The 15,033-nt window shown below is 33.5% G+C and overlaps 1 protein-coding gene across 1 annotated transcript; it reads right to left on the bottom strand.

The window, feature by feature from the left end:
* Positions 1-1,137: 1,137 nt before the first annotated feature.
* LOC113284316 (protein GRAVITROPIC IN THE LIGHT 1-like) lies at positions 1,138-3,122 on the bottom strand. Its single transcript, XM_026533755.1, has one exon. The coding sequence runs from the start codon at positions 3,008-3,010 to the stop codon at positions 1,637-1,639; it is 1,374 nt and encodes a 457-aa protein (XP_026389540.1). The 5' UTR covers positions 3,011-3,122; the 3' UTR covers positions 1,138-1,636.
* Positions 3,123-15,033: the final 11,911 nt, after the last annotated feature.

The raw sequence follows: 15,033 nt of genomic DNA on the forward strand, positions 1-15,033 counted from the left end.
AATATACTAAATGCTTTTGAATGTTAGGTTAAATACACTAACTCAACTCCCCGAATTATATGGAACATAGGCCGCAATCATGGAAAACTTTTCCTAAAAAGAAAATGAAAGCAGAGAACGACCTAGAAGTTTTACACATAATCCGTCCAACATGGCTATTTGTGCTAAAAAAAGACACAAAGGGCAGAGCCTGAAGCAAGAGTCAAAAGCTAAAGTTTCCCAGTTGCTTTTTTTTTTTTTTAGTTTTCGAAGAACGACAGATATATTTGATTCGAAACTCATATTGAGTTTGAATTAATGGAAGGATGGACGACAATCTCCATCACATAATCGACGTCAGATATCAAGGGAAGCATATTTAGGTGGCAGGCAAACAGTCACCATCAAATACTAAAGCTAAGGTGATTTAACTAATCCCCAAGAGAACAAATAATCAAGGATAGAAATTAGAAAACATGACTACCAAACAAGCAATCGTCTGTCAGTTAAGTAACACAAAAAGAGTAAGTTTAATGATATACCAATATTCTGCAAGCCAAACTCAGTGGAAGATTGGCAAGGTATTTGACCTGGTCAAAATTTCCTAAAAAGGACAGAGGGAAAGAAAGAGGAAAGCTACGAGTACACCGAGGTAGATGCAATCAAATTTTAATTTCTCGATCATTGTCTACTCACAGCCGAGCCAAAGCACCTATTGCTGTAACATATTAAGGAATTCATTCTCAACTGCATCATGAGAATCAGGATACCAATAGGCGCCTAAAGTAAAACTTTATCAGGATATTCAATATTATTCATGCTGGTCTAGTGCGTAACAAACTAATACTAGCAAAATTTGGTCCATCATTCACATGCGAAAACCAGGTCAAGGATGAAAAGAGTAAGTAGAAGCTCCAACTGAGTTGCTTTCTTTTATGTATTTTGGTAACAGTATATGAACTTGCAATTGTATTGAGGGTCAGACAAACTAGTTTTACATTGGTATAAAGTATGCAAACGAACAAGTTGACTACCATCCTTTTAAAGTGCACATGGTACTTAAGCTATAATAGCACGCAAGTGTAATCTAGGGAAACATACTGAAAATAGTAACATCTGCGTCAATATAAAGAACTGATGGAACCAGAACAGAAGTTAGCAGTTAAATTCACAATTAGATTAGTAACTACAGAAGTAATAGATAAAGATTAAGTGCACTAGTATATTGCATTAGGAAAAAACAATAGAAACGCCATTTTATTCACATTGTTTCTGTATGGGATGCATGCAGAAACACAAACCACAAAAAAGATGACAATGTGGAAATGAATAACGTCACCTGTAAAGAGCACCAGTTTTGTGATACAGTCTGACGGAAGAGCTTGAGAAATTAAAGGTGTGTATATCTTACAGATGTTGTTTGTATATTAGCATCAAAACAATGTTGCCATCCTTGGAACATGAAAACCTGTCCTGAGCTCCATCAGATTCTGATTATAACGCATTACAGACCACAAAAACGTTCTACACATGAACCCACAAACCCCATGAGCAAACACCAGGAACTAGCCAGTTGATGCAGAATGAATAATTATCTCTTTTAAATTATCACTGCTTTACACAATTACATGAAATTCTTCTTTTCTCAAATGTCGTTTCAGGTTAGATACACCTGACATTGAATTACCGTACACCCAATCTTGAACCCGGGAATTACAGTGAACCCCACCTTCCCCTTTGTTTTACCAGTCGAGACGGTCTTCTTCATAATATTTTCCATGTAAACCATGGAGAAGTCAACCCCTTGCTCCACCTGAAAAATCTCAACAACTGGATCGAACGAAAACGCCAATTTATGAAGCATCCATATCAAGTTAGCCATGTCAATGAATGACTCATAAAACGAAGCAGACGATTTCCACGAATTCAATATGAACTCATTCTGATCCATGTTTTTAAAAAGTGATGATTCCATTGTAGGATGTATAAGCTGTTGATACTTGTTTTCACAAAATTTTGCAAAACTGCAATTCGGATTCTTCCTCAACATCTCCATTGCATCTACCTTTCCATGTTCGACATATTGCCTCAAGTAGAATTTGTTACCTCCACCACCTCCATTGGAATCATGACTCCCTCCTTGAATACCAAACCCTTCTGAATCAAAACCTCTAAACATCTCTAAGAAAACATACGAAAGAAATGCATATCGAGTATGACCATTTTTGACATAGTCAACATTAGGATACACAGAATTGGCAGCCAATTTCAAATCCCATCCTACTTTCTCCATCAAATCAATCAAATGTTTACAAAACCTATGAGTTGATTTACAAGCACCGCGTAAAACCGAATCAAACAGACTAATCGATAACAAAACCTCACCACCACCAGACAACGATTTCACTTTCATTAACGAATTCTCTTTCTCAATCTGATCCAACTTTTGCTTCATATTGCTAACTTGACCATCCTTAAGATCTATTTCACATTGCAATCTATCAACAAGCAAACCTAAAGTCCTCAAAATACTCTGATTCTCATTAACTTGAGCTTCATATTGAGATCCAAAAGGAAGTTTAGGAGGAGTTAACCTAGAACTCTTAACATAATCTCTATAATTATGTTTAATTTCAGAACATTTCTGTAAATGAGAAACTACAGATTTATCAGCAGTCTTGATATTACCCGAATCAAATGGTGAATGAGCTGTTTGTAATTGGAGATAAGATGCTTCAAATGATGAGATTGTAGCAAACAATGATGATAAACAATTCTGTTGAATATGTTTCGGAATTGGAATAACGTCTGGTTTGATCACAACAACTCTTTGACCTGTGATTACCTCTTCTGGTGAGTCTAATAATGGAATAACTCCTTCATAATCTGATTCTTCTTCGTATTCTTCGTCTTCAGCGAAGAATTCAACTGTTTTTGTTTTGAGAGCAAGAGCGAATTTACTGAACATTTCTGAGATTTGTGGTTGTGGTGCTGGTGATGGTTTTGTTGAAGAATCCATTTCAAGCACCATTGAAGATGGAGATGAAGAGGAGAAAAGGGTTTTTGGTGTGTGCTGGTTTTGAGTTGCTTTTTGTATCGTGGGGTTGAGTAGTATGGGAACAGGAGGGATCTGGGGCAAGGAATCACAAGTTTCATTCAAGGGGGTTTTCTTTTTACAAATTCTTCTTTATTATTATGGCATTGTTTACTATCTTAATTACCAACTTTGAGTGGGATTAATTATGCTATATTTGTTTTATAATATACGGCACCCTTACTGCCGTACACACTCTTGATTTAGTAGTCATGATCACTATGAACTGTCTAAATTATTACATGGATATATGAAAATGTACAAAATTAGGAAGAATTATTGAAAAGGAGTCTTTCACTCTAACTTGAGTATCATGTGCTTCTACTTTTGATCTTCACCTCTCTCTTTTATTTCTTGCTAGTTTGCTCCACTACCAAATATTATAGCACGGTGTATGTAAATTTTAAAACAAAAAGACACATAAATCTAAACGGTGCACTACTTAACCGAACAGTGAATATCCATTTATGGTGTTTTTAGTATTGATGGTGGGTGATGCGTAAACATATGGATGGCACATGTACAATAAAGGGTATCTTTGGTAGAAATGTCACTTTAGGGGGGAAAGTTGCTAATGTTAACAGATTAGGGGGGAAAGATCAATCACTAATTGGTTTAGGGGGATAAACTCAAAAACCCCTTAAATTTAAGGTTTGTTTCTAAAGGGTAAAACAAAGTTTTAAGAATGATCACGAGGTGAATTGTTTATTGTTTTCTTTTTAAAAGTATTTCTAATAAACTAAAAACACATGTTAATATCTGAAAAAGAAAGAAAGTGGGATCCCCAACTCAACCAATACGAGGAGAACATGGTAGGTTGTTGAGAACTGAGAAGACATCCTTGCAATAGCTAACGTTGGATTCTGATGTTGATAAATTTCCTAAAATACCACCAGAATAATAATTATGACAATACTTCCAAAAGTCCATTTAAATGCGAGTTTAACAACAACAGTCTATGACATAAAAGACGTCATTTTGCTAGCTTCAACTACAACAAAATAGCGCCCAGATCCAATATAATATAATATCATCATTCATCTTCTTAATTTCCTAATGTTTTAAGAACGAATAATTTGTGCTTGTTTGCTTACAATTAAGGATGAAATTTCTAATTGCCTATAACCATACTTGTTATTCACTGCTTGAATAACTCGATGTGCACATTATGCACACTCTCCAACAGATAGGGTTGAGTTATACTTCTCTAAGGTTGGACTCTCGAAACACCTACTCATGATGTCACACAATTCAACATCACCTGCGGAGCCAATCATAATTTTTTTCGTACTCGGTTTTTTGTAGGTTACCATTGACTGCACGAAAAAAATCATAAAAAATAATATAACAATCTATAAATCATTGGAACATTAATTAACATTTAATAAAATTTTGATGGGCACAAAAAATCCATTAAAAATTAAGTAAAATTAACAAAGAATATCATATAGAAATTTGCAAATCGCTTATAATGTGATTATTTTATTTAGATGTATACTTTATAAATATTTACTTATTGTATCCAACTAGAGCTGTCAAATGGGGCAAGCTAAGGTCAACCCGGCCCTAGCTTGCCAACCCGTATTAGGGTTAGGGTCAGTCCTAACCCTAATACTATTCATGAACAAGCTCAAAACCCCAACCCTAGCCCTAGGCGGGTCAGTCCTGGCGGGTTAACGGGTTGGATGGTTAATGGTATCGATTCAAAAATGAAAATAAAAACTGACTTTGGTAAGGGTCGAACTTAGCTTAGGCTTAGGTCAATTTGGTGTTTAGTTAACAGCCCAACCACTGGGATGTGAAGTGGACGTCCATAGTCCCACTTAATCAACACTATAACTAGTGAGTGCACTTTAGCTTCTTAGGAACGAAACCTCATCAACTGAGCACTTCATTTTTCTATCATTTAATTAGTTTAATGTCGGTGAGACTAACCACGATTTTAAGTTTTTTTTCCCGTGGTTGTTCTCTTTTTCTCATTTGTAAATAATCCTCCATCACTTAATATTTATTCTCCTGTCTAAATTTTATATTTCAACTTTTACAGTCGACAATTATATATATATATGAGAAATATCTGCATCAATTTTTCATCATTTAATATTTCCCCTTCCATTGATCACTCCTCCGCTCTACTAAAATCAACTATCAGGAATATTGAAAGCACCTGCATAAAAAGAATAAAATATGCGCTTATGTGTTTATTAAGATCTTTCTTTGTTATGCTACTCTTCTTATAGGTTTGGGGCATCCTGAATAGATATGTGATTAATGAATCAAAGTTTTTATTTGATTTATTGATTGATATTTGAAACCTAAAATTGTAATATATGTTTGGTTAGATATTAAATTAACTAAATTTATTGATTTAAAATGAACTAAATTGTAATATATGTATACAAGTCAGGGATTTTAAACAATTGATAGGGATGAAGGATGTATTTATTAATTTTGACGGGTTGGCGGGTAACCCGCGGGTTAGACCTAGCCCGGCCTGTGTTTCTAGTAGGGTTGTATATGCCAACCCTAACCCGGCCCAATTAGACAACAAGCCAAGCTGGGTCGGGTTGAAACAAGCCGGGTTAGGGTCAATCCGCGGGTCGGGTTACAAATTGACAGCTCTATATCCAACACTACCTAGAAAATCTCAATAATTCATTTTTAACATATTTTGATAACGGTAATAAGAAAATCATAGGTTGAAGATTTGGTTTGAAGAAGAGTTTTTCGAAGAGAAAAAATTATTATGAAGATAAGTTTTTGGAAGAAAAAGTTGTTTTTGAAGAATTTTTTTTGTTTATATTGAATGTTCACAAGGCGATTTTTTACAAGTTTTTTTCTTAATTTGATGTTAACCCTAAAAGTTGTTTGTAATACTAGATTTTTGGGGATATTTATCATTCATTTTTTTTTCTTCTATTTATAACTTGATGTACTTGTTGAATCAAAATTTTAAATGTCATTTGCCTATTTATATTGTTAGAGAATTTCTCGGTCGAACTCACAAGTGTTTTATATCAAGCTTATTGTCAAATTTAGTTGATCAAAACTATATCTTGATTTCTAGTTTACAATTAGCAGTCAAGTTGTAGTTTGACAAGCAAATAGCTCAACAAGAGCATTAACATTTTCCCTTTTTCTTTCTTCACTGTCATCAGAAACCTCATCAAACTTTTCAAAAGAATTAATAGGAGAAGAACAAGTATTACCTGATGCCGCAGCTTTCTTCGCATTCTTAATACTGTGTTTAAGTATATTTATACTGGTCTTGAGCTCCGAGACACGATTATTAATGTGAATATATTTGGGAACATACACTTTAGATCAAGACTTTCTTCAGTGACAAGCAAGGAGTTTGAACTTTTCTTCTTCCTTCGATGACTTTTCTCTTCACAGAGCAATTTAAAGATTCAGTCGTCCATATAACATTCTTCCCTTTACAATTGTAAACGGATTTCATGTCATATTTACAACCAAGAATTGTCTCATCACAACACTTTTCTTGATCGCAGACTAGACCTTTAACACTAGCATAATGAGAAGCAGGTTTGATTACTTGTTTAGACATCCATACAAGAATGTTATGAAGTTTTTCATTCCGCAGTCGAAATCGACATCTCCTTTCAAGATGACCCTTTTGGCCACAATATAATAGTTGAAGGGAATGTTTTCGACTGTTCTCATATGAGCTATTTTTGAAGGTTGAGAATTTTTGTCCTTAGGAACATTAGATGATGAAGGTAGTCTTTCACTTTTGATATCGGTGAAATTTTTACATGGGAGTTTGCCATTAACACAGACAAAATTGATCTTGCCAGTACTTGAAGCGTCTATTACTTTATAGCCTAGACCACGTGTATCACGATGTTCTTTACATGCTCCCAGCATAGTGGATAATTTTGTAGAACTAGCATTGAATCTTTTCAGATTCTCTTCCAGTGATTTGACCTTATCAAGAGCAGCATCTAGATCACCCTCCAATTGTTTTTCTCTGGTGAGAAAGCTGATTTCTCTGTTGTTAAAACATTTTTGTTGAGAGTCATATCTTGCTTCAGTTTATGCAAGTCTTTCTTTCAACACAAAGATATTTCGACGAAGATTATCACATTCAGAATTTTTTGAACGCACATCTTCTTAACGATCTTTAAGAAGAGATTGTAAGAGTTTATAACCACAATCATATCCCTTAAAGAGTTTTCTCAATTTCTTGTTTTTTAGACAGAGAGGTTTTAGATATTCAGCCAAGCAGGCTGTTGATTTATTTTCTTTATGAGATGGTCGAAAAGCTTGATATATTGTGAAACTTCCTCATAAACATCTTGTCACTCTTCTGAATCACTTTCATTTGAAAGATCATCCAACTGTTCACCTAGGCGTTTTTCCCAGTTGGTCACAGTTTCGGTCCATGGAGAATATGTGAGAGATTTCTCAGGAGATTCAAGGCTTTGAACCAAATCAAAGTGTTTATGAACTGGTGTTGTGTTGTCAGAGATAACACTATTTTCCATAGAGACTGATCACTACAAACACAGACTTGTGAGGTCTTAAACGTGTTTTCCTGCTCTGGTACCAATTGAAAAAGAGAGGGTCCAACAATCACACCCAATATTTCGGTTAGCAATCTATATGGACTAACTCCAATATACTTTCAAGAGAATCAACTAGACAGTCAAACTCAATCTTAAGAAAAGTATATATATCCAAGAGTTATATCTCTATTTCTCAATTCAATCTGCAATCAAACAAATAGGAATTTGTGAGCCCGATTGAATATAAAAAATAACTTGGACGGTATAAAAAAGCAATATCCAAGTGTCAATCAATTTAATCAACAACCAAAGGTTAGATTCACAATTGATTGAACTTACGCACAACCTGTGATATTTCAATTAAAAAAACAAATATAATGCGGAAAAGAAATAACACAGACACCAGAAGTTTTGTTAACGAGGAAAACGCAAATGCAGAAAACCCCCGGGACCTAGTCCAGATTTCAACACCACACTGTATTAAGCCGCTACAGACACTAGCCTAATACAATTTAACTTCAGACTGGAATGTAATTGAGCTATAACCAATCTCACACTGATCAAGGTATAGTCGCGTTCCTTACGCCTCAAGAACCACGCCAGATTCTGCCGCACTTGATTCCCTTAGCTGATCTCACCCACAACTAAAAGTTTATACGACCCACAGTCGAAGACTTGATAAACCAATATTTTCACGCAGAAAAGTCCATTGAATATATAAATTTGTCTCCCACAGATATACCTATGATTTTTGTTCTGTCTTTTAATAGATTAAGGTGAACATGAACCAATTGATATAACGGATTTATATTCCTGAAGAACAACCTAGAAATATCAATCAACTCACAATAATCTTAATCGTATGGTAGCGAAACAAGATATTGTGGAATCACAAACGATGAGACAGAGATGTTTGTGACTACTTTTTATCTTGCCTATTAGAGATTAAATCTCGAGCAAATCTTAGAGAAGATAGTACTAAATCACGATAGAAAAATAACAAGATTATAACACGAAATTACAGAGAAAATAGTTGGGTCTGGATTCACAATCCCAATGAAGTCTTCAAGTCGTTAACTATTGGGTTTTAGAAAAACCTAAGGTTAAAGGAGAATCGACTATAGTCGTAACTAGTATCACACATGAGGTGTGGGAATTAGGTTTCCCAGTTGTTAGAGTTCTCCTTTATATATTCTTCAAATCAGGGTTTGCAATCAATGTTACCTTGGTAACAAAACATTAATTATTCACCGTTAGATGAAAAACTTATTAGACTCAAGCTAATATCTTTCAACCGTTAGATCGAACTTAGCTTGTTACACACAAATGAAAAGTGACTTTATTTATATTTGAGTAACCGTACCTAAACGTGTACACCTTTGTTGGCTCAACAATAGTTAACCGAAGTTAGCCATATGGACACTTTCATATCAACCATATTCATCTTAACCATAACTAGTTCAAATGACTCAAATGAAACTAGTTCTAGAGTTGTTCAATTGTTTATATTCTAATAGAAGTATACAAGACACAATTGAAGCAAAATCGATTTTTATTCACTCGAATCAATTCATGAACATTATATCCACGGTTTACAAAAGATTGCATTCCTTATGGTATAAATGTTTTAGCTCATGAACAAACCAATTTTAGAACATAACCTACTCAAGTATGCAAACGATTACGCATACCTAAGTATCCAGACTTAGACTGTTTTCCCAAATATGCAAACGGGTACGCATACTGTCGTACACTTCCAAGCATCAGTTGAATCCAGTACGCATAGTACCCGGACTTCAACTAACTTCGCCAATACGTGTACATGTACGCATACTCTAGATCCCGGACTTTACCTTACCTCGCCAGTACGCATACGGGTATGCATACTACATTCCGGTCTTGGATCAAAATATATGCAAGTACGCATGCCGTGCTCATAATCCAATTATGGTTAAGTGTTTTAAACTCCCATTTCAATGATTGAAACATTCTTAGAAGACGACAATAGCCGTCTCACATAAACTATTAGCTTCGAAGCAATTTTCAAGTGATCGAATGATCAATACGAAATATTCCGAGTCTACATCAAATGACCGTCTCACACAAATCATGTAAGATGTTACAAGGCAATTTTCACATGATCATCTTTTGACTTTCGTCAAGCATATAATATGATCTTGGTTAAATAGAAAGCTTACCAACACATATTTCGAGAAATATGTAAGCGAGTTAAACTCATCTCGAAATATCAAATGTGTATAATCGAAGTCCTCAAAATACTAGGATTCTCATTAACTTGAGTTTCATATTGAGATCCAAAAGGAAGTTTAGGAGGAGTTAACCTAGAACTCTTAACATAATCTCTATAATTATGTTTAATTTCAGAACATTTCTGTAAATGAGAAACTAAAGATTTATGAGCAGTCTTAATATTACCTGAATCAAATGGTCAATGAGCTGTTTGTTATTGAATATAAGATGCTTCAGATGATGAGATTGTAGCAAACAATGATAATAAACAATTTTGTTATATATGTTTTGGAATTGGAATAAAACCTGGTTTGATTACAACAACTCTTTGACGTGTTATAACTTCTTCTGGTGAGTCCAATAATGGAATAACTCCTTCATAATCTGATTCTTCTTCGTATTCTTCATCTTCTGCGAAGAATTCAACTGTTTTTGTTTTGAGTGCAAGAGCGAATTTACTGAACATTTCTAAGATTTGAGGTTGTGGTGGTGGTGATGGTTTTGTTGAGGAATCCATTTCAAACACCATGAAAGAAGATGAAGAAGAAGAGGAGAAAAGGGGTTTTGGGTGTATGCTGGTTTTGAGTTGATTTTTGTATTGTGGGGTTGAATAGTATGGGAAAAGGGGGGATCTGGGGCAAGGAATCACAAGTTTCATTCATGGGGTTTTCTTTTTGTTTCTTTTTAAAATTTATATTTTATTATTATGGCATTGCTTACTATGTTAGTTACTAACTTTGAGCGGGATTAATTATGAAATTTTTGGATTTTATTATGTTAGATTTGTCTAGTCATACTTGTTAGGGAAAGTCCCGTTAATGGAGCATATGGACTAGTTAAATTTATGGATATGGATGAAGTATTTGAGAGACTTTCGGTCAAGGGACGTCTTATATGTTTGGGGTGATCTAGACGAACTAAAATTCCGGGGTTATTTTATGAGTTCACAAATCGGGAAGTTGGATATATAGATTACAGAAAGATAAATTTATACACTTAATATGACAATTTGGATTAGGCAATCCGACAGATGGCCCAAAAAAAAGTTCAAGCATTCTTTTTGGTTAGATTTTGGGTTCTAAGTTTGTAATTTGGCATAAAAGTTCCCTAAAATGAGTTGGTTTCAAAAATTGAAAATTTAGTGACGTTTATAACTGTTTTTAAAGGTTCTGCAACAACTATAACAATCAACTATCTATAGTCTAAATAAGTGTGATAATAAAACATTTTAGGAACACTTATAAATGTCACATATTGATAACAGTAAAATAGAAATAATAATTTTGGGATCAAGGCAGCTAGCTGCCTAGACTGCCTTGTCTTTAAGCTGGCCCTGTTACTGTCCGCCTTGATATGAATCAGATGTCATAGCGTTTGTGTTTTCATTTTTCTAAGTCTGACTCAAATTATGATCAAGCTCATATATCTAAATGAGGGGTATTTGAATCTTGTTGTTGGAATATTTATGATTAGATCGAGAAACTTTTTGTGTCTTTATTTACTATTTTTGTTAGTCGGATATTCCCAATCAAAACTCAGGAAATTATGAGTTTTGCTAGATTACAATTTGTCAGTATCCAACAGATACACTTTGAATAGTACTAAAGCCCATATTTTAAAATTAAAAAGTAAACTAAAGTTTTAAGGACGCCAATATATAGAGTGTTTTAAATCTTGCATTGTTTAGTCATGCTTTCCTGTTTTACAACATTTACTAATAAATACTGATATTATCATTTTAACAATTGTTATTACATTTTATATATTTTTTAAATTTTCTTTCATATATCAACTGTTATTACATTTATATCACCAAGCGGCAATTCATAGTACTGAAAAGTCATTTTCAAACATTACTTTAAAGTTAAACTAGCTAAAGGTTTTTTTTATGGTGAATTGTTTATTGTTTAGTTTAAAAGTATTTCTAACACATTAAAAACACGTATTAGTCTTCTAAAAAAAGACGCTTAGATATGTAATTTGACCATTGTGAGGACAATACGACAGGATGTTAAGAATATAGAAAACATCTTTGCGGTAACTGAAATTTGGATTTCAGGTGTTGTCAGATTGCATACTAATTGTGGTCAGGGTTAATATCTACATTTCGATATTCGTAGGAATTTCCAATAGAAATTATCAGAACATTCTTATTTACCGTAATAATTTTTCTTATAGTTTATTTTTGAGAACACAAAATTCAAATACTTTCTCTTATGATCGTGGTTCTTATTTTCTCTTTGAGAACAACAATGCTCGGTCGAACTCGAAAGCATTGCTATCTCAATCTTGTTTGTCAAGTTTAGTTGATCAAAACTATAGTCTTGATTTCTAGTATACCAATAGGTGTTTCAGACTAGGATAGATTATGTAGTTGATCTTTGGACTTCAGAGCGCTTACAACTGAATATGAAGAACTCAGAGGAACTTCATCAACAAAAGGTATGTGGAGACTAAAACTTATCTATCACTCACAAGTATTTCTTATTCTTACATATCTCCTATTAAGACAAGTTGTATATGATATAGTCTTCCGTACCATACACATTTGATATTTCGAGCTGAGTTTAAGTCGCTTAAATATGTGTTGGTAGATTTCTGTCTTAGATACGTTCATCATGATTCTTGACTTTAGTTAAAAGATGATCATGTGGAAATTTTCTTGAAACATCTTACATGATTTGTGTGAGACAGTCATTTGATTTTGACTCGGAAAGTTTCGTATTGATCATTCGATCACTTGAAAATTGCTATTAGATAATGGTATGTGTGAGACAGCCATTGTCGTCTTCTAAGAATGTATCAATGATTAAAATGAGACTTAAGAGCTGAAGTCCATGTCTGGACACATTATGATTTTATACTAAGTGTACGAACAATTTTGATAGAATTCAGGATAAGAATTATTTAACTGATGAGTCAGGGTACGTAAGTTTGCATACCCGTTTGAAATCTAATTTATCTGTTGAAGTTCGGGAACCAAGTTTATGTACTCGTTCGCAAACGGTTTCAACTGAGTTCGGTCCGGAGCCAAAGTTTGCGTACCCGTTTGCGAACTGCTGGCTTGTGAATAATGACTGGAACTTAGGTTTGTGTACCCGTTTGCAAACTTAAGTGGTTCAAGTTCTTAAGTCGCTAAATTATGTTTACATACTCATGAACAAATACATTTATATAATAAGGAATGCAATCTTTGCAAACCCTGGCTTAAATGTTCATGATTTGATTCCTTCGAATCAATCCGATTTTTCTTCGATTCGTTCATGTATTTTACTATAAGATAATGAACAATTGAACAACTCTATGAAGAACACAATTGAATCCTTTTATTACCATTCGTGATTGATTGATCATCATAGTTGATCTAGAGGTGTTAGATGAATGTGGATTAGACAAAATTATTCATATGGATAACTTTGGTTAACTATTATTAAACCAGCTAAATGTACACGTTTAGGTATGGTTACACACATATAAATGAAGTATATTTCATTTGTATGTGACAAGCTAAGTCCATCTAACGGTGGAGAGATATTTCTTTGGTTTTAAGCAAAACTTAGCTTGCATCTTAAATCAGGGTTTCATCTAACGATGAATAATGAATGCTTTGTTTCTAAGCTAACTAAGCAAACCCTGATTTGAGAGACTACATATGTCTATCAACTGGTGTTAGAGCATTGCTCGGTCGAACTCGCAAGCATTGCTATCTCAAGCTTGTTTGTCAAAACTATATGTCTTGATTTATAGTGTACTATAACTAAATTTCGGACTAGGATAGTTAAGTGTAGTTGAGCTCCAGACTCCACGACGTTCATCATATGAAGACGAAGAACTACTCAAGGAACTGGTGGATCTTCATTGACTAAAAGGTATGTGGAGACTTGAACTTAATATGGTTCATAACACCTTGAGAATTCAAAGTGCAATTTCGGATTAAAATTTGTGAGTATCCATTGTAACTCCTTAACTGCGATTAAATCCCATATTTCAAAATTTTAAACTAAAGTTTTAAAAATGCCAATGAAAGGCATTGTCGGAGTTTTTTAAAATCTTGTATAGTTTAACCATCGTTTTCTATTACACGATGTTAAATAATAAATATCGATACTTATTTATTTTGGCATTTTAACAATTGTTATTATATTTTATATTATTTTTTAATATTCTTTTCCTATATCACCAAGATGTAGTTCATAGTGTTGAAAATCATTTGAGGTTCTTTAATGGAAAATTTTTGTTGTTTTGTTCAAAAGTATTTATCACATACTAAAAACATATGTTAATCTCCTAAAAAAGAAAGAAAGTGAGATCTTCAACTTAACGCCGTGGGAAGATAATAAAACTGAAATTCTAATTCGAACATAATGAAAAACCTAGTTTACAAATCAGAATAATTAATTTGTAACTTCGTCTTAAAAAAATGATGAAGAGCGAGATGTTTCGAGGATTTTAATTCATTGTATGGATAAATATTAAGCGTGGAAGAAGACGAGAAGTAGAAGATGCAATCGAAGAAATGGGTACTTTTATCATGGCTATTCAGTTTCAGGGGACATTCGGTGTTATCAGTGAGACCCGTGTAACATATGATGGTAAGATAATAACGGAGGAAGATGGAACAGAGGCAACTAGAATCAACGATTGTGTCATTTTAAAAATTTTTAAATAATAAATATCGATACTTATTTATTTTGGAATTTTAACAATTGTTATTATTTTTTATATTATTTTTTAATATTCTTTTCCTATATCACCAAGTTATAGTTCATAGTGTCGAAAACCATTTAAGATTCTTTAATGTAAACTTTTTGTTGTTTAGTTCAAAAGTATTTATAACATACTAAAAACACGTGTTAATCTCCTAAAAAAAGAAAGAACGTGAGATCTTCAACTTAAACAGCGTGAGAAGATAATAATATTGAAATTATAATTCAAACATAAAAACCTAGTTTACAAATCAGAATAGTTAGGTTGTAACTTCGTCTTAAGAAAAATGATGAAGAGCGAGATGTTTCGAAGATTTTATTGTTCATTGTATGGATCAATATTAAGCGTGGAAAAAGAAGAAAAATAGAAGTTGCAGTCGAAGAATGACATAGTTAGTAAATAAATACAAGCTCAATTTTAATTTGGTCATTTTTTTAACTAGGTTTTTTAATTGTCAAATGTCATGACCGTGAA

This window comes from Papaver somniferum, chromosome 5 (assembly GCF_003573695.1).
Source record: "Papaver somniferum cultivar HN1 chromosome 5, ASM357369v1, whole genome shotgun sequence".
In the NCBI taxonomy this organism is placed as follows: domain Eukaryota; kingdom Viridiplantae; phylum Streptophyta; class Magnoliopsida; order Ranunculales; family Papaveraceae; genus Papaver; species Papaver somniferum.

Bases quoted from the DNA above. Each gene is read 5' to 3' on its own strand.
- LOC113284316 (XM_026533755.1), bottom strand. From the start codon at position 3,010: ATGGTGCTTGAAATGGATTCTTCAACAAAACCATCACCAGCACCACAA.